Raw genomic sequence first — 20,647 nt, forward strand, 5'->3', positions numbered from 1 at the left:
AAATGGATGTGAAGAATGCATTTCTTCATGGTGATCTTGAAGAAAAGGTATACATGAGATTACCACCAGAACATCCTCAAGAGAATGAACCTAATATGGTCTGCAAACTTCACAAAGCTATATATGGACTAAGGAAACCTCCTTGTGCATGGTACTCTAAACTAAGCTCAGTTTTGGAAGCTGCAGGATTCAAAAGAAGCCATGTTGCTTCTTCCTTGTTTGTTCGAATTGGTTCAGCTGGTAAACTCGTGGTACTTATATATGTTGATGATTTAATCATTACATGAGACAATATTGATGAACTTAATGCTCTCAAACAATCTGTTCACCACAAATTTTCAATTAAAGATTTGGGAGTTCTTAAATATTTTCTTGGGATTGAGATGGCTACTTCTAATAAGGGTCTGTTCTTAAATCAAAGAAAATATGTGTTGGATCTTCTTGATGAGGCAAAAATGATGGACTCCAAACCTACTCGTACTCCTTTAGTCAGCAAGCTGAAGTTAGATGTTGAAGGAGAACCTTTAACTGATCTTAGTACCTATCAAAGATTAGTTGGGAAACTCATTTATCTTACTATTACGAGACCAGACATTGCTTATGCAGTGAGTCTCATTAGTCAGTTCATGCATTCTCCTACCTCAATTCACTGGGAAATGGTCAAAATACTTCACATGTACCTCAAAGGCTCAGTGGGAAAGGGTATTCTTATGAAGAAAAATGGTTCAACTCAAATTATGGGCTACATTGATGCTGAATGGCCAGGTAATGCCCTTGATCGTAGATCTACCACAGGTTTTTGCACCTTTGTTGGGGGCAACTTTGTTACATGGAAGAGCAAGAAGCAAGCTGTGATAGCTAGGTCAAGTGCTGAAGTTGAGTACCGTGCGATGGCATCCACTGTTTATGAGCTTACTTGGTTAAAAAGTCTCGTTACCCATGCACATTGCATCGAATCCAGTGTTTCACGACAGAACAAAACACATTGAAGTGGATTGCCACTACATCCATGCCCAAGTTCAAGCTAACGTGATCGAAGTTGTCTTCACTCGAAGTCATGATCAACTGGCAGACATTTTCACAAAAACCCTCGAGTCTACTCAGTTTCAAAGGTTGCTCTGCAATCTTGGATCAATCAACCCCCTTGATCCAGCTTGAGGGGGCATGTTGAAAGAAGTCATCAGTGGTCAAGTTACAAGTTACATCTGAAGCATCAGTTTCAAGATACAAGTTGCATCTGCAACTTCATCTACTCTCATGTGAGTTGTAGCCGCCATTGTGCATCCTTGTGTCATTTGGTGAATAAGATAAAGCTGCATCTGCAACTCCATACCTCACATACTGTGTTGCAGCTGCTCCAAGCAACTTTCTTCGTAGTTTTGGTCTTCATATTTTACCTAGAAACTTGTATCTAGTTTAGTTAGTTTAACTAGTGGCCCATATTAGTGGCTTGCAGCTGTCTTTTGTCTTTAGCTGTTAGTCTTGATCAGTCTTTCTATATAGAGCCTTATCTTGTAATTGTTACTCATAAAATGAAAATACAAAACAACCACTTTGAACTAGAATTCAACAAGTTTAGCAGAGTGAAGATGAACATTCGTCAGATACAGAGGACTGGGGTAATTTTTTTTGTCATAATTTTGCTGGGACTGTTTTAGTTTAAGGCAATTTTTCACAACCATACATGGCCATTTTTGTTCTGCACTATATTTTGTGAAAAGGTGTTGCCTTAAGATGTTTCTGGAACATAAAGCTCTATCATTGTTATGCTGTAAAATAAAATTGGCATATGCTAACATGTTTTACTCCATAAGAAATGGAGGGCATGTTCCATGCTATCTAGGATTCTAAAATAGTAGAAAGGAAAGGTGTAAACCTTATATGGTTATACAATTAAAACACAAACGAAGGAGTTGGCTGACCTCATCATGAAACAATAGCCATTAGAGACCTAGCAAAGAGGATGTAGTTGCGGCAACACCAAAGTCTTTTATAAAGCACCTAGCTGGATACAACTACTTTATGGGAAGCATTTGTTATGTATCTAGGGTTTATAGGGACCTTAGTATTTATGTTGGCTAAGGCATTAAGGTTTCGTCCATAAAAGAATCCCAAATCCTACTTTTTTAGCCTATCAGTTAGGTTTCATAATCACATAAAACCAAGGACTTTTTCAATCTTACTTGTATTACAAGACACCTAATACAGGATTGATATCTTTAGGAGATCAAATCACAATGTCTACATTAATCTCCAATATTACATTCCTATTATATGTTGTAGACCATTTAAGGTTGATTTACAATGGAATAAATCCAACAAAAGGAACTGCAGGGAGAGCGTCTACACTGTTCTTCAGTGACCTGTTCATATATATTATTGCCTCTGAGCGTGCATCTCTGTGGAATATTGAATTTATGTTCTAGGATTTTACTCTCTGTTTCTTGTCAAGAAACTTGACACCACCAGAAATGGTTTGTTTAAGGATTACTTTAATTCGTTTATACATTGCCCGCAGAAACTTACTCGGCAATGAATTAAATTATGTTATTAGGGTTGTAACGCAAGCTAGATTGTTTCTGGATTCCAACTATTCTAGTTGACCATCTGACTTATTGGTGCTCACTTAGTGATTGTTCTTTTCACAATGTGTCAGGAGGTTAAGCTGTTGGTGAGAAGTTGCAAAAGGTACGTTCCACAAATCTCCCCCTTCCCTCTCAATACGCTCTGCAATTACTCCTCGCCACCATGACTGTCACTTTCTTGTTCCTTGACCTTCTCTTCCCTTCTCCTCCTCCGTCAACTTCATTGCTTGGCACTTCGAAGACTACAGCTTACTATTTCCATTCCGCTATTTGGTTGCCGAGAAAAAGGTACGCAAAGGAAGAAAGAAACAACTAGTTCTCTTTAATTTTTTTAGAGTTGCTATTTTCCTTTTTACTTCCCCAAATTTTCTGAGCTGCCAAACGGAGAGCTGGTTTAGTTTACTGCTTCTGGAGTTCTTGTTCTTAATAGTTGGCTAGGGCCTGAAAACGGTGCCGCATTGCCATTTGATACTATATGATATGATCAGTAGAGCCTTTAATTTCGTCAATTTAATTGTATTCCATACAATAAACAAAGTAATTAGTTTGCGCATAAACTTAATAGGATCGTTTTATTGTGTGTATGTTGTAGGTATAAATGGCACACTCCAAGGCTCCGGCAAAGAAGCAGCAAAAGCGCGACATCGACTTTAAAGTAATCGATATTTCGGGTTTTGAATGCATTTTTCTTTGTGAAGTTCAACATCTGAAAACTTGGTTTGCATTTGATGCTTATTTTCTTTTGTAATTTTTGCAGAAAATAAAGCGAAAGATTGGCAGAAAGTTACCGCCACCAAAGAACGCTACGAATACTGAAATTAAGTCCAAAGGTTTCGACTTTAATTTGTTAAATTTATGTGATATTATTTTTTGTACTCTCTGTGTCGTTTTTTGTTAATTCATTGAAAGGAAAATTCTGTCATCGTTTTAAAATAAGTTTGTTTGGGGGTGACGAGAGTAATTAAGGATGAGAGTTTGTATTCTTTTGATTGTTTGAAATACTTTTTCTTGCCATGATGAAGGAGTTGCCTATGCGCTTCCATTTTGATGTCAAATGTCGTAGTGAACTAGTTTCTTAATGAGTACTAAATAATGGTTGCTATGAGCAGCAATTGTTCTTCCCGAGCAGAGTGTGGCATCGGAGAAGGCAGGATTAGCAGTGAACAATAAAGGTTTAACATTGAAAGAACTTCTTCAGCAAATATCTCATTACAACCCGAAAGTTCGTAAAGGTATTTTAATGTAATTTTAAAATATTTTCTTAATGAAAATGTTTTTAGCCTTATAGTATCTTCCAAAATATGAGAATTAATCTATTTTTAACCTGAAATAGATTACCTAGATCGTGCATCATGTATTTCTGCACATTGATTTGGGTTTTAATGTGCTAAATTTGAAGAACACAACTTGTCATCCTTTTTGCCCACTTTTTCTAATTTTGCCCCGCATTTTTGAATATATAATGTTAAGATGAGGAGAGCAGAATAATAATTTTGTACTTTTTGACAAAATGACAATCATATCCTTTTTTTCCTATTTTGCCCTCACTTTTGATAAATAATATTTACATAAGGAGAGCAAAATAGTAATTTTGTATCAAAATATTTACATAAGATAAAAATATGCACTTATTAAGAGAAATTGTCCCACTATCATTTTTTTCATACAGGTAAGTAAAATCATGATGTTTTTTTTTATAGTTTGAATGAACTGAAACGATTGCGCTTATTGAAAATGTGGGAGGAGGTGGACGGTTGTTCACACACACAAAGTGTGCTCCCTGCTAGGTTGATTATAAAAATAATCTTTGAGTAATTTTAAGAATTTAAAAAAATTTCAATTATAAAATTTTTAGGATAAAAACAATTGAAATGAGCAAATAATAAAATAGAGTGTATCCCTCCGCCGCACCACAAAACTCCTTTTTCCCTCTCAATACGCTCTGCAATTACTCCTCGCCGCCGTGACTGTCACTTTCTCATTCCTTGACCTTCTCTTCCCTTCTCCTCCTTTGTCAACTTCGTTGCTTGGCACTTCGAAGACTACAGCTTACTGTTTCCATTCTGTTGTTTGGTTGCCGAGAAAAAGGTACGCAAAGGAAGAGAGAAACAATTAGTTTTCTTTAATTTTTTTAGAGTTACTATTTTCCTTTTTACTTCCCCAAATTTTCTAAGCTGCCAAACGGAGAGCTAGTTTAGTTTACTACTTCTAGAGTTCTTGTTCTTAATAGCTGGCTAAGGCCTGGAAACGGCGCCGCATTGCCATTTGATACTATCTGAGACACATAATGTGGTCGGCCCTATGGTTGGGTTCCAGGACACTCTTCTTCTTTGACATGATCGAATAGAACACCATGGACGAGATATGATGCGCCGTATCCTCAAAGTATCACATGGGCATAACTTGAAATCTTATCCTAACCATCCGCTTTGCAAAACATGTTCTTTGGGGAAGTTAAACATTCAACCCTCAATTACAAAGATTATTCACAACCCCCCCTATGTTTCTTCAAGGGGATATTTGTGGGCCTATCCAACCAACTTGCGGACCATTTAGACACTTCATGGTTTGGTTGATGCATCGACACGATGGTCACATATCTGTTTATTGTCCACACGCAATGCTGCATTTGCTAATCTTCTAGCACAAATTATCAAGCTTAAGGCTCACCACCCTGATTATCCGATCAAGTCGATTTGACTAGATAATGTTGGAGAGTTTACATCATAAACCTTTTACGATTATTGCATATATATTGGGATTGATGTTGAACATCATGTACCCCATGTTCACACCCAAAACGGCATGGCAGAAGCTTTCATAAAGCACCTTTAAACGATAGCTCAAACTTTGGTTATGTGAACCACTTTGCTGATATCTACCTGGGGCCACGCAATATTGCACGCAGCCATGTTGGTCCGTCGGAGGCCCACTGCTACCTAACCTCATTCACCGTTACATTTGATAACTGGATACGAGCCTAACGTCAAATTTACGTGTGTTTGGGTGCGCAGTCTATATGCCAATAGCATCACCATTACATACCAAAATGGGTCCTCAGAGAAAAATGGGAATATATGTTGGTAATGATTCACCATCGATTATACGCTACTTAGAGCCTTTGACAATATATCTTTTTACCGCATGTTTTGCTCATGAGATAGTCTTCCCATCGTTAGGGGGAGATAAGATCACTAATGTTCATGTAGAATGCCACGAATTGTCATGGATTACTCCCATTATGTCTCATTTAGATCCCTGCAACCCTCAATCTAAAACTGAAGTGCGACATATTCTAGATCTTCAGAACATCGCTCATAGCATGCCAGATACTTTTACTGATCTAGCAAAAGTGACAAGTTCACATATACCTGCTGCAAACGTACCTACAAGGATGAACGTACTTATCATACATTGTACGACAACCGTAGAAGGCCAGACTGTCCCCGAAGGGGTAGCCGCACCTCCTACACGACAAGGTACACTGGCGGTTAGCCAATCACCTGCCCCTACCCTGAAGCATAGCAGGCCTTCATTTAGATCCATTACGCAGTATTAGATGAAGTTTGGAATTGGAATGAAAAGATTGTCGATGATGCATTCATGTATACCATTGCTTCTGATATCATGCTTAGTGATGACATTGAACCACACTCCGTTGATGAATGTCGACGTAGAACAGATTGGTCAAACTAGAAACAAGCAATCCAGGTCGAACTCGATTCACTCGCGAAACGAAATATGCTTGGGCCTGTAGCTTCTACTCCACCACATGTGAAGCATGTGGGCTACAAGTGGGTTTTCGTGAGGAAGCGTAATAAGAAGAATGAAATAGTGCGGTACAAAGCATGCCTCATAGTGCAAGACTTCTCTCAACGCCCTGGGATTGATTACGAGGAGACGTATTCCCCCATAATGGATGTTATAATGTTTCGCTACCTTATCAGTTTGGTGGTTTCCGAAAAATTGAATATGCAACTTATAGATGTGGTAACTGCATATCTTTATGGGGATCTAGATACAGAAATGTACATGAAAGTTCCAGAAGAACTTCCATTGACTGGTTCAAATAGTTTTGGACCATGGAACATTCTCTCGATTAGATTGAGGATATCACTCTACGAATTGCAACAATCCGAGCAGATGTGGTATAACCACCTAAGTGAATATTCGACAAGTCAGGGTTATGTGAACAACGAACTATGCCCATGCATGTTCATTAAGAAGTCACATTCTAGATTTGCAATCATTGCAGTTTATGTCAACGACATGAACCTCATCGGAACTCCCGCAGAGCTTGAGGAAATTGCCGCTCATTTGAAATCAAAATTTGAGATGAAAGATCTTAGGAAAACCGATATTGTCTTGGCCTGGAGATCGAGCATTATTCGGATGGAATCCTAGTACATCAATCGAACAACACCCAGAAGGTGTTACGACGTTTTAATGAGGATAAAGCAAAGCCTTCGAGTACTCATATGCTCGTTCGGACTCTAGATGCTAAAAGATATCCCTTCCTTCCAAAAGATGATGAGGAAGAGATTTGGAGCCTGAAGTTCCTTACCTAAGTGCAATTGGTGCTCCATTGTATTTGACTCAATGCACTAGACCCAATATCTCATTTGTTGTTAATCTTTTGGCTAGATACAACAATACGCATACACTTAGACACTGGAATGGTGTTAAAAATATTCTCTGCTACCTCTAAGGTACTACGAATTTGGATTTGTTCTACACCCATGAATCATTGAGAGGAGCCGCCGCCCCCTCGGGTTGATTCTTGCCTCATTAGTTACGCAAATGTTGGTTATCTATGTGACCCATATAAGGCATGTTCTCAAACGAGTTATGTCTTTACCGTTGGACCAAGAAAACGCTAGTTGTGACTTCTTTGAACCATGCTGAGATTCTCGTCCTGCGTGAAGACTCACGATAATGCTTTTGGTTAAGAGCAGTTATGGAACATATTCGAAGCATTAATGGTCTTTCTTTCGTCGTTGACCTTCCTATGATGATCTTTGAAGACAATGCAGTAAAGAAGGGATACATCAAGGGAGACAACACCAAGCATATAGCGTTGAAGTTCTTTTATTCTCACCAGCAACAACAGCATCAGAACATTGAAGTCAAGCAAATCCGTTCCCAGGACAACTTGGCCGATCTCTTCATGAAGTCATTGCCCAAGTCTGCTTTTTAGAAGCTCATCCAAGGAATTGGTATGCGTAAATTATCTGAGTTGAATCGCTTATAGTTCTCTTATTTGGAAGTTATGTCTAACTCAGGGGGAGTATCCAGAAGCATACTCACTTAATTTTAATGTATTCTTTTTCCTACGATTAGTAGAATTTTTCCCATTGGGTTTTTGCTACCTAACAAGGTTTTGATGAGACACCCATCCTCGGATGATCATACTCCATTGAGTTCATTACTTTCGTCCTGTTTGACATTTGTTTTAGATATTCTGCATACTTCTCAATTTTCTCCTTAGTCTATGGGTTTTCCCCATGCCTTGGGTTTTACCATAGTAAGGTTTTGTGAGTTTTACTACCCTATTATACAATTGTCAACTCATGAATTATCAAATTAATGAAAACAACTATGTACATATGTCTGTGGTCAGGCACACATGACAATAATTTCCCAAAGAGATGTGAATTTTACCGTGGCCAGGCTTAAACTCAACTATTCCTACTGTAATGACCCGAAATTCCTAATTCGGAAGCTAATTATTAAGATAGGCCCAAATTATTTTTCTTAGCCAAATTTCAAGAAAAGAATGACCTCAGTTATTTTATTATGGCTGCATCTAACCTCGTTAGACTGCCTACGTACCCTACGAAGGGATCAAGCCATTCGTAGTTCACAACTAAATAAGAAAAGTAACAATTTAAAATCTTCTTTCTTACCCGTAAGGTAGAGAACCAACTAAGAGCTTTCCTTCAATTTGAAATAAAACTAATTAGGCCACTAGAACTACCTGCTTGTTGTACCAATGGTGCCATTAGTACAGCAGCTCCCTTTTCCATCTTAATTAGACTTGCCTACTCACCATCACCAGCGGACAACATCCAAATATCAACTCTTGTCTGAACTCTCATCTATTGTCTTTCATCATTTTTTTTTCTATCCCCTTTCTTTCCACACTTCTCTCCATCTCTGCATAATCCAAACTTTAAACTCTAAAAGCAGTTCTTTTCCCTTGCAATTGTAAGTAGCCCACCTCCCGTGGTAGCAACGACAACGTTACAAATCTTCAAACCTTTAGCTTTCAGCAAAGAAAAGGGAAATCTCTCTCTTCTGCACTGTCGTGACCCATTTTTCTTTCTTCGATTTCCCCTGCACGGATGATGCATGTTGCTCCTGTTCAATATATTAGAATGACAGCAAAACAACACATCATATTGGATGAATTTGTAGCAAGCACACCTGTCACCTCAATGTGGATAAATGGTTGCCTGATCTCCACAACTCATGCCACGACTTACCTACATATCCCATTTGCAAGTAACTTTATTGACACCTCCTAACTTAATCGACCAGCAAGCTAAGCATATAGCTTAGTCATCTCCAATTCCACAAGGATTGATATCACATTTATATTTTAAAATTTTCAGGGTATTACACCTACAGTCTCTATATCCATGGTCCGGTATACACAAACATGTAGAAATCCAATTAAGCAAATTTAGAAACAAATTAACCACTTATCAACTTGGTCACGTCAAACAAATAGCTAATTTTCTAGGAAGCCACACAAACCAATATTCGTCTACAGTCGGATCAAAAAGTTCATGATTCTCATTCACAGAACATCGATAGAATCCAATTCATGGTCAAAAATAAATTCGTATGCAAATAATTTCAATATCAAAATCCTAGGCTATGTTCAAGCACAAAGAACCCAATATCAAAATTGCACTTCCACTAGTGAATGAAAACTAATCATCAATCTGAAATCCATGAATTAAACAATGAAATAACTAGAGTAATCATAATTAGAGCTTCCTCTTAGCCTTAGCTAAGATATTAGAACCCCATGAACAAAGAATTCATAGTAATTCTAAGACAGAAATTTTGCATAAAATAAAACTAGGGCTAAATAGCCAAAATGGTTTATGAGATTTGCATAACTCATCAATTTGGTCCCTAACATTTCAAATCCATAAAAGTGGTCCCTGAGATTGTCCACCATCCATCATTTTGGTCATTCCTTTAAAAACTCTGTTAAGTGTCCCAGAGTTCTTGGCCGGAACTTTGGGCAATTTTCAAAGCTTCGTAACTCAATCATTTCTTAACCAAATTTGACCCATAATGTAGAATAAGATTATACCTATTTGGAAGCCCAATGGCTACCGGAGATGGGAGGAAAATAGCCTCAAAGTTGACTAATATGAGGGAAAACTGGAAAACTCGCCAGAAACTGGATAAAATTTAAACGTTCATAACTTCTTCAATACTCAACGAAATCAAGTGATTCAAAAACAAAAATCATATTTCTCGATGAGACAAAGAGAATGGTACCTTTTTAGATTGCTAAATCTCCATGGTTTGGCAAAAAACAGCTCGAAAGTGTCTAACTCGAAACTAAGACAGCCACTTTCAAGCCGTGTTCCGGCCAAACCATGGTGAGTTAGCCATCAAAAAAGGTATCATTCTCTTCTTCTCATCGAGAAGTATGATTTTTATTTTTGAATCACTTGATTTCGTTGAGTATTGAAGAAGTTATGATCGTTTTAAGTTTACCCAATTTCTGACCGGTTTTTCAGTTTTCACATGGACCAGTCAACTTTGAGGCTATTTTCTGGCCATCTCTAGCAACCATTGGGCTTCCAAATAGGTATAACCTTATTCTACACTTTCCTATCTTCATTTTGATATATTATGAGTCGAATTTGGTTAAGCAACGATTGAGTTACGAAGCTTTGAAAATTGCCCAAACTTCTGGCCAAGAGCTCTGGGACACTTAACGGAGTTTTTAATGGAATGACCAAAATGATGGATGGTAGACAATCTTAGTGACCACTTTTATTGATTTGAAATGTTAGAAACCAAGATGATGAGTTATGCAAATCTCATGGACCATTTTGGCTATTTAGCATAAAACTAGAGAAGAAGAACCAAATCAAATCCTCCCTGCCGCCGCCCCTCTCTGCTTCAAGCCAGAAGAAAAAACATCCTCCTGCCGCTGCCTTATTTCACGCCAGCAAAAGAAATCAGAGTCTCTCTCTTTGCTGCTGCTTATTCTCTTTATATTTTGCCCCCTTTTCTAATTCGTAGGATCACATTCTTCTAATAAAATTAAGGATTTTATTCCTTGATCTCACAAATATCTCTCTCCTAACTTGTCGGTTGCCAATCCTTGGAACCACCAATTGAAATTCTATTGACAATTGTAATGCCTTGTGTATAAAGTTGAAATCCCTTGTAAGTAAACTCCAAATAAATAAGATATCCCAAAACCCATTAGCCTTCAACCTACTAATAAAATAACAAGTAATTAAATAAATGAAGCCAATGTTAATAACATGACCAAAACGTAACAAATGTGCTGAGACCATGTTAATTCCACCTTTATCAATAAGCATCCTAATCTTTATAAATTACAAAACTAAAGTAATTCACTCAAAATAATCTGAATGAGGCACTAATAAATATAAACAATAAGGTAACAATTGTAATAAATACGTGTCTATCAATTCCTATTAAATAAAATCCCTTTTGTAGGTCAATATAGGGGTGGGTTCAAAAAACTGAAAACCGAAAAAAAACCGAGAACCAAACTGGACCAAGGCCGAAAAATCAAATCGAAAAAAAACCGAACCGAAAATGTAAAACCAGACCAAACCGATCTGGTTCAGTTCGGTTTGGTTTCTAGGGTTCAGAAATCGGACCGAACCAAATCGAAGTAAGGCAAAACGACGTCGTTTCATATTTAATTATAAATAATTATTATTATTTTTCCCTTGAACGGCGTCGTTTAGTCCAATTTGTAAATTGTGTAACACCCGCCGCCTGCCTTCTTATTCTGTACATACTCTCACTTTGGACCATCTCATTCCCAGCTTTGCCGCTCTTCCACTTCGTCTTTTTCCTTCCCAGCAACCTGCGACCTGTCTCACATCTTGCCGTCGCTATCTCACTCTCAGTCTCTCACCCCCGTGACTGGTGACCTGCGACCCAGGAGGCACGACTTCCTCTCGCCATTTCAAGTCTCGACCCACAAATTCCCTCATTTGCAAGGCTAGTCTCTCACCCCCTGATGCGTTTTGCAAATTTTTTTTTTTTCAATTTCATTGGTTCTGATAAATCTGATCTGTAGCTTTTCAATTTCATGGTTTTGCAATTTGTTTTGGGTATGCTGGATTTGATTAATTTGTGAGAGTACATAGGGTTTGGAGTAGCTTAAGTGGTACCTTCCTCAATTATATTAGGGTTCTCCTCATTCTCAGTTAAGAACTGAACCATTATATTCGGTTCTGTTTGTTCAATTTTTTCAGAACACAACACTGAAACCAATCCTTTAAACGTAGTACATAAGGTAGACCGAAACCAAAACCAATCCTTTAAACGTAGTACATAGGGTAGACCAATTTTTTCTGAACACAATAGAACATATTTGTTCCATAATAAGTTATGGAATTTGTATGTTCTTGCCCGTGGCCTCCACTTCAGTCTTCATTCGTATCTGTTTGTTCAAAAATTTAAAAAAAAAACATAATTATAAATAATCAAGTTTTACCGGAGGAGGAGGATTGTTGATTGCATCTTTATGACTTATGAGTTGTAGATTACTTTCTAAATGTCAAATTAATTAGTATTTAGGTGTCAATACTTTCGAGTAATATGACGAGGAATACGAGCTCAACGGCTAAATTTCAAAGAGAACCAAAATATGTTTGATTCTGATTTTTAATTATTTGTCACCCAACAGCAGAAGGATTAAAGTTTGTTGTGCATCCGTAGCTTTTCCATCTTATATGTTTTGTATCTTTTGATGATTATAGTTAGACCCGGCAATTTCTGACACGACACGAAAATAACGGATTTCGGATCAACACAATAACTTATCGGGTTCTTAATAGGTATACATGTGGATAACACATGGGTAACCTATTTCAACCCCTTAAGAAAAAAATTATTTTGATAATTTTAAAATTTAATTACTAAAAGATTTATTATAAAATACAATAGCCATATTAATATATACAATATATTGTATATTAAATATATAGTTTTGTATTATTATTCTATATAAGTTTAAAAAAAAGTTTTTATTATTATTTATTTTTATTATGAGAGTTCTTTATTATCATTATCATGATATGGGAGCTCTCCTTCCTTGAAGGAGGAAATTCCATAGGTTGTCAAGCGAAGGGTTAGGACTCTTTCTCTCTCTCTCTCTGACATGCTGCTTCTCTATTCTCACAGTTGAATATAATACCATGCGAATGCTGCATGCATATGGATATGGCAATCTCTACCATTTTTGCTACGATTCAAAACCTATTTTCTAATGTCTTCCAAAAAAAACAAAACCTATTTTCTAATTTGCCACTTAGTATTAGTAGTACAATCTAATAGTATTTTTCTTTATTTATAAGTGATAAGTGTTTGATTCTCGCTAAAGGCGATGTTGAACCATATTATTATAGTTGGTTCAGTATGACTGTATGAGGCTTAGCCCACCTCTCTATCCCTTACTATTGTTTGTTAAAAAAAAAAAAAAAAAAAAAAACCTATTTTCTAATTTAATTAAGTGCCAAAGAATAAAAAAAAAAAGTATGTTGGAGTCCTGGGTCAAAGGATCTTTATTTTGTTCATGTAATAACTTGCTATGCTTTTAAAAGGATGACCACAACAAGACTAGCAGCAGCAGCCAAGGAGCCAGCTCCCCCAGCAGCATAGGGCCAGTCTTGACAAACGGGCCTACCAGAAGGAAACCGTGGGCCAAGCCCACCTCAATACTCCTAAGAAGCCTAGGATAATAAATTTTACTTAACATATTGTTGTCCAAAATTAAAATAAACTAAGAAGACATACATACAAGTATGAAAAATGTGAAACAATATATAAACACTTGTGATTCATCATTATTTCTCTACGAGTAGATAATGGTTACACTTACATTATCGTGTAGATTTTTAAAATACTCCAAATTCTCATGAATAATGCTTTTTATTTGAGAGCAAAATTAATAAAATTAATAATAATTATTGTAAAAGTGTAAAAAATGTACAAAAAAAAATATACAATCACTCATAATGACAAGCTTTACAACTTTCATGAAGAGGTCAGCTTGGAAATCCAACACTATAATCCATAAACCTTAAATTTATATTTAACCGTCGATTGTCATTTACTCCTTATTCTTGTTACTAAATTTCATTTTTTTAATTTTCTTTTTTTAAAACATGATCATATGGCAGATGTAAGAAGATGAACGGTTCAAATTTTTATATCACGTTTCGATATTTACGGTTAACTGAAATATGAGTCGATGTCATATAGTTTGTAGAAACTTTATAAACATCAAGCAATATTTTCACTAGCATAAAACTCTGAACATAATATCAACGATACAAACCATTCATCTTCTGGCATCCTCTAATAGATCATGTTTTCAAAAAACAAAATCTGAAAAAACAAAATGTGATAAGAAAAATGAAGCGTAAATATAAACAACAATTAACGGTTAAATTTTGATCTATGATTTATATGATTATAGTGGCGAATTTTGAAATTAAGCTCTTCACGAAAGTTGTAAAGTTTGTTATTATGAGCGTTTATATATTTTTTCTATATTTTTTATACTTCTACATTAATTTAACAACTATTAAAGATTTTACTTAAATAACAACCGTAAGATAAATGAGAGTAAATTTGTACCGTTGGATTCTATCTCACTTATATTATTAGAACTTTTTTGGACAACAAACCCCTTATATTTTCCATTATTTCCATATGACTCTGACTAGTCAGTGACTCAGTGGTCAGTGACTCTGATCAAATCCAAACAAAAGCCACTAGTAGTCTTCATAAAAAAACAAAGAAAAAAAAAAACAAATGCCACTAACAACACTAAGAGCAACTCCATCCATGGAGCCCTCCCCCTGACAATCCACTATTGAATCCACCCTATTGAACAGTAATTGCCTTTAATGAATAGTAACTGCCTTTAATGAACAGTAATTACCATTTGCATCTCCACCCTTGGAGCCCTCTCCCCTGGCAATAGGCAATACAATATTAGTCTTTTGTTTGTTTGTTTAAATAATACAAAATAAAATTATTTGTAATTTCGAATAAGATTTTTTAAATCGTTCTCGTTGCGCCACGTGTCATTTTATAAAAAAAACAATTATTTAGCGATGGAGTTGGATAAGATTTTTATCCAATGTCATCATGCCACGTGTCGTTATCTTTTAAGAATCTTTGACGATAGATTTCGATCAGATTTTAACTCGTTCAAAATCACGCCACATGTCATTATCCGAAAAAATAATTATTGGAGATCGATTTCGATAAGATTTTTATCTAATACGATCGTGCCACGTGTCAATATCTTTTCAGAATCTTTGAGGATATATTTCGATCAGATTTTTAACGAATGATGGCATGCCACGTGGCCTCATCTACAATCCGATCCTTTCTGAATCGTCCATATAATCCACCATCCATCCTCACAAATCTCACACCAATTTTCTCAACATCTCTATCTCATTATTCATAGTCTCTGCTTCTTCTTCACCATGCATCCTTACAATGTCTTCTTCTTCATCAAGGATGATGTGGGAAATCGATCAGCAAGAGGAAGAATTGTTTAACCAATCTGAAGGAATGTTCAACCTTCAGATAGCCGAAAATGAGATGGAAGAGGATGATGAGCGTAAAAGGAGAGATGGCGAAACAAGAATGGCCAGAGCCTCACATTCCCGTCGAGAATCATCCAGAATGTTGCTCAGATATGCAGGCCCAGCCGTTCAAGAAACCTTGATAGAAGTAGGCAACGACGGGGTGAAAAGCTGTTGGACGATTACTTTGTCCATAACAGTGCATTTCCTGATACGTACTTCAGACGCCGTTTTATAATGGAACGACATTTGTCCAACAGAATCATGACTGATGTTTGCAACCATGATTCTTACTTTGTGCAAAAGAATGATGCTTGTGGTGTTATGGGTCTCCTGCCTGAGCAAAAAATCATTGCTGCGTTGCAGATGCTTGCGTATGGAGCATCTGCAGACCAAGTGGATGAGATAACGAGGATGGGGAAATCAACCATTCTTGAGGCCCTGATAAGGTTTTGCGGAGCAGTCAAATCTTTATACACCGCTGAGTACCTCCGAAAACCTACTCACATGGACTTGCAAAGGCTTCTGAAGAAGGGCAAGATGCGAGGTTTTCCTGGGATGATAGGAAGCATCGATTGTATGCACTGGACGTGGAAAAACTGTCCAAGTGCATGGCAAGGCGCATATGGGGACAGAAAAGGAGCAAAATCTATCATTTTGGAGGTAGTGGCATCTTTTGATACATGGATATGACACGCCTTTTTCGGGGTTCCGGGGGCTCAAAATGATCTCAACGTCCTTGCCCAATCCCCAGTATTCAACGACGTCCTGCAAGGAAAGGCACTAAAAGTCACGTACGTCATCAACGGACGTAGGTACGACGGGCCATACTACCTAGCTGACGGCATTTACCCATGGTGGGAAACATTTGTCAAAACAGTGCCACGTCCACGAAGTGCAAAGGAAAAACACTTTGCAAGCTATCAAGAGGGGTGCATGAAGGATGTGGAACGTTGTTTTAGTATCCTTCAAGCTCGTTGGGCGATCGTCAGGGGTGCTGCCAGAATGTTCGATGTAGAGTCACTTCGATCCATCATGATGACGTGCGTCATTCTTCACAACATGATTGTGGAACATGAGTTCGATTATGATGCGGTTGATGAATATGAGCCTGAGCCAGACACGATGAACAATTCAAGAACACGGATATATTGTGCGCATGATGCCACCGAAGAACCCATGCAACACAAGCCATTAGAAAGGGATGGACGTTAGAATGAAAGGGTCATTCAACGATATACTACACTTCAAAGGTCATCTATGCACAATGATCGGCAAATTGACTTGATAGAGCACCAGTGGGCATTGAAACAAGCTGAAGATACTTAAGTTTATTTAGTATGTTTGTTTGTATTTGGTGTGTTTATGTAATTTTATTTGGTGTGTTTTTTGGAGTTTTTAATTATTTCGTATGTTTATGTAATTTTATTTGGTGTGAATTATTTGGTATGTTTATGTAATTTTATTTGGTGTGTTTTTTTTAGTGAGTTTTTTATTATTTCGTATGTTTATGTAATTTTATTTGGTGTGTTTATGTAATTCCAATTGGTGAGTTTTTTAGTTTTATTTGGTGTGTTTTATAATTTCATTATACGTGAACAATTTGATGAATAAAGATTTTATTATTAGGATAAATATATTACGAAATTAAATACATGTACTCTCACTTTAAATAAAGTACTAACTTCAATAAAATGGAAACAACATAAATAATAAATTACAACCCAGAGTGATTGGAAAACTATGGGCTCCGATTACAAAAAGTACCGTATTCATCATCACTTAACCAATCTGTGGTGCTAGGATCATCTTGTCTTATTGTGCTAGGACCATCTTGTCTTGATCTCGCTTCTCTTGCATGCCTCCTTTGCACCACATCTGCTTTCTCCGACTGCCAAAAATATTTAGAATTTGGAGACATCCCTTCTAAACGCATGTTCATAATGTCACGATCTCGTTGTGCAATTCTTTCTTCTCTAAGCAACTCCCTTTCTTGCCTAAGTAGCTCTATTTCCCTCTGTTCAGCTTGAAATGCTTGTTGAATAGCTGCAGCCTTTACCTCATCTCTAGCCTTTTCAGCCTCATATTTCGCCAATTCCCGCACCAACGTCAATTCACCTTGACGAGCAAGTTCTTGCATGTACTTTCCATAATCATTCTTGGAAGCACTCCCTTTCTTCTTTGAAGCCTTCTTACCTTGAGGCCTAATTGGATAACGGGTCGACCCCGACGCTTGTTCAGGAATGGGCGTTTCAGGCACTTCTTTTCCATCTTCTTCATCAACATGGGAGCCATGATCGGGTGTAGAGTGTGGAGGGGTGCTGTGTACAAAGGTTCTGTGTAGAGAGATGTTGTTCATGCATACTTCTGGACCAACAAGCACAACTTTGAATTTAGGATAATCTTTAACAATATTCCAACATTCCCACCGGTTGAATGATTTGTTTCTTGATTTGATTTTGGCAGCATACCATGCTTGTGCTTGAAGTTGCTACAAATAATAATAATGAAATTATTAGGTAACAAATAAATAATACAAACAAATAATAATAATGAAATTATTAGGTAACAAATAAGTAATACAAACAAATAATAATAATGAAATTAGGTCACAAATAAATAATGCAAACAAATAATAATAATAATGAAATTAGGTAACAAATAAATAATAATAATGAAATTATTAGGTAACAAATAAATAATACAAACAAATAATAATAATGAAATTAGGTCACAAATAATGAAATTAGGTAACAAATAAATAATACAAACAAATAATTATAATCAAATTAGGTAACTAAATAATAATACAAACAAATAATTATAATATATTCTTACCTCATCCGCATAATTTGCCCCACTTCGAACATTACTACTAGCTTGTGTCAAGGCATCTCTCCACGTACTAAAGGAATGGCTAAGTATTTTCCAACGACTGGACATCGATTCTTTGGTTCTTTTCCCACTCATTTGCTCAAGAAATTTGGTATGAATTAAACTCCACATTTCTCGCAACTGCATCTCATTACCCGTAAGAGAATTATGAGTAACTTCAACCCAGCTAGTGCACAACGCAACATCTTCAAGAAACGACAAATTCGTACCTGCATCAGTAGTCATTTTGTGGAAAAAAATTGGATTGAAACTTTGAGAGAAAGATAGGAATTTGATTGAAAGTAGTTGAGAAAATATGAAATTGTGGTGTAAGGTAGATGGAGAAGAAGTGGTATTTATAGAAAAGTAAAAACAATTTTTTACAAATTTTTTTTCAGATTTTTTACAATTTTTTCGGATTTTTTCCATTTTTTTTAATTTTTATTCAAATAATTAGTCTTTGCCGTTGGATTTTAAAAATTTTGAATTCCAACACTCCAAATTGTGCCACGTGTCACAACGGTAACTTTTCTTAATTTTAAAACTATTTTTTCTTTATTTATAAAGCATATTAATATTGACCGTTGATCTCAGATCGAACGGTTGATATTAAATAAGATTTTTTTTATTTTTTTTACCGTTGAGATCCAACAGTCCAAATTAAGGAGCCGTTGAGATCAAATGGACCGTGGGAAGCCACGTGGCTTTTCAACGGTAACTGAGACCACTGCAAAAGTGGACTGCTTTTCTGAAAAGTTGTTAGGCGATGTGCCCCCACGTGCGAGTGGGGTGCACGCGCCTGACAGAAAAAAATAAAAAAAGGGTTTGGAGCTCGGGCTCACGGGCTATCAAAAGTTGACAGGCCTTCTGCTCGGGCCTTCTCACCAGCTCGGGCTCTTCAAGGCTGGAGTTGATTCACAGGGCCTTGGGCCCTTTCCTCTCCCCTGTCCCCCGGGCAATTCCCATGGCTGGAGCTGCTCTAAGCCAGCCCACTGAGCCCAGGGCCCAGGCTACCCAGCCCTAAATAGTAAATTCTAATCCCTTCTTTCCACCTCCCCTCCCATAACCCTCTCGGCTCTCTGTCTCTCCTGAGTCCTGACCCGCCGATGCCGTCTGTTCTTCCTAGCCCTTCTCTCCAGCGGTCTGTTCTTCCAAAAAGCTCTAATCCGACAGCCACAATCTTCTCGTCCTCCATTCGTACGGCCACTTCCTCTTTATTTCTCTACGTAAGTATTTCTCCCCCTTTATTCCTCCATTCATGGAAATGAAAAAAATGTAACTGAACTGAAAGCAGTGGCTGCTTTGGAGATTACTATTTTAGATCATTGTTGTGACCCTAATGAAAATGAGGGATAGAAATTAAATCTTGGAAAATTGTTTTAAGTGTCCGGGTTAATTATGAATTAATTATAATTTATTAGGAAGAGGAATTCTGGCAAAACTTCAAGCCCCAGTTTTATACTTTTATTGCTTTTTAATTTGTATGCCTACTAAATGCTTAGCCAATTGTACATATACCAATATCTTTCGGATTAATCTCCCTCATCGTAATATATTTTTATTTTATTTTTATACATTTTGTTTGAATTTTTTGTCTCTCATTGCTTCTTTTTAATTTGGATTCAAGAAATAAGGTACGTCCTGTGTATGACCATTTTGACTAAGAGAAAAGAATAAGCTCAATTTATCGATTTAATAACTTTCGAACATTATCTTCAAGCCCTTGACACTGCCAAAGGAGCAGCTGCACAGAAAAGTGAAGGGTTTGATTGGAAGAAAATGTGCAAGATGTTCTAATGTTCCAATGTTCTTAATTTTGCAAATCTTTTGAGCATTCGATATTTTGTAATGTTTTAATGTTTTTTTTATTATGCTTTATTTTGGATATGTAAATATATACTTAAAAGAAAAATACGTTTTTATGTTTTGGTTAGATATGACAATATGGTATGTATTATTATCTATCATTATAAACTATCAGTCTATCACAATTTGACATGTTGGTAGAAGATCAAATTTGAGGAATGGTTTAGGGTTATTAGTAATAAGCAATGTCTTAAAAATCGATATTATCGGCGATATTTCGCCAATAATATCATTTTTTTGACCGGCCGATATTTTTTTGAGTAAAATTAAAATATCTTTAAAATATCACGATAATATCGCTAATATCGCGATATTAGCGATATTATCGCGAATATTCGTCATCATCGCCGCCGCCGGGAGGTGAGAAAGGGAGGAGGAAACCATAGGTGGTGGGTACGAGTTGAACAACAGCAAAATCACGTCCCCCAGGGTGTAGAGAGATCGTAAAAAGGCCCCAAGCAACTCGGCGGA

The 20,647-nt window shown here is 36.8% G+C and overlaps 2 protein-coding genes across 2 annotated transcripts in view; both read left to right on the plus strand.

The window, feature by feature from the left end:
- Positions 1-2: 2 nt before the first annotated feature.
- Positions 3-989, plus strand: LOC139188526 (uncharacterized mitochondrial protein AtMg00810-like). The gene is made up of 2 exons (XM_070806112.1): positions 3-240; positions 349-989. Exons 1-2 carry the CDS (start codon positions 3-5, stop codon positions 987-989), a joined length of 879 nt encoding a protein of 292 aa, XP_070662213.1.
- Positions 990-4,498: 3,509 nt separating this feature from the next.
- The window catches only part of LOC103422137 (uncharacterized), a 33,468-nt gene continuing 17,319 nt past the window's right edge, over positions 4,499-20,647 (plus strand). The window contains exon 1 of the mRNA XM_070806739.1: positions 4,499-4,673. The gene's annotated coding sequence lies outside the window, so the exon portion shown is untranslated. The remainder of the gene's footprint in view (positions 4,674-20,647) is intronic.

The sequence above is a fragment of the Malus domestica genome, chromosome 10, assembly GCF_042453785.1.
Source record: "Malus domestica chromosome 10, GDT2T_hap1".
Taxonomy (NCBI): domain Eukaryota; kingdom Viridiplantae; phylum Streptophyta; class Magnoliopsida; order Rosales; family Rosaceae; genus Malus; species Malus domestica.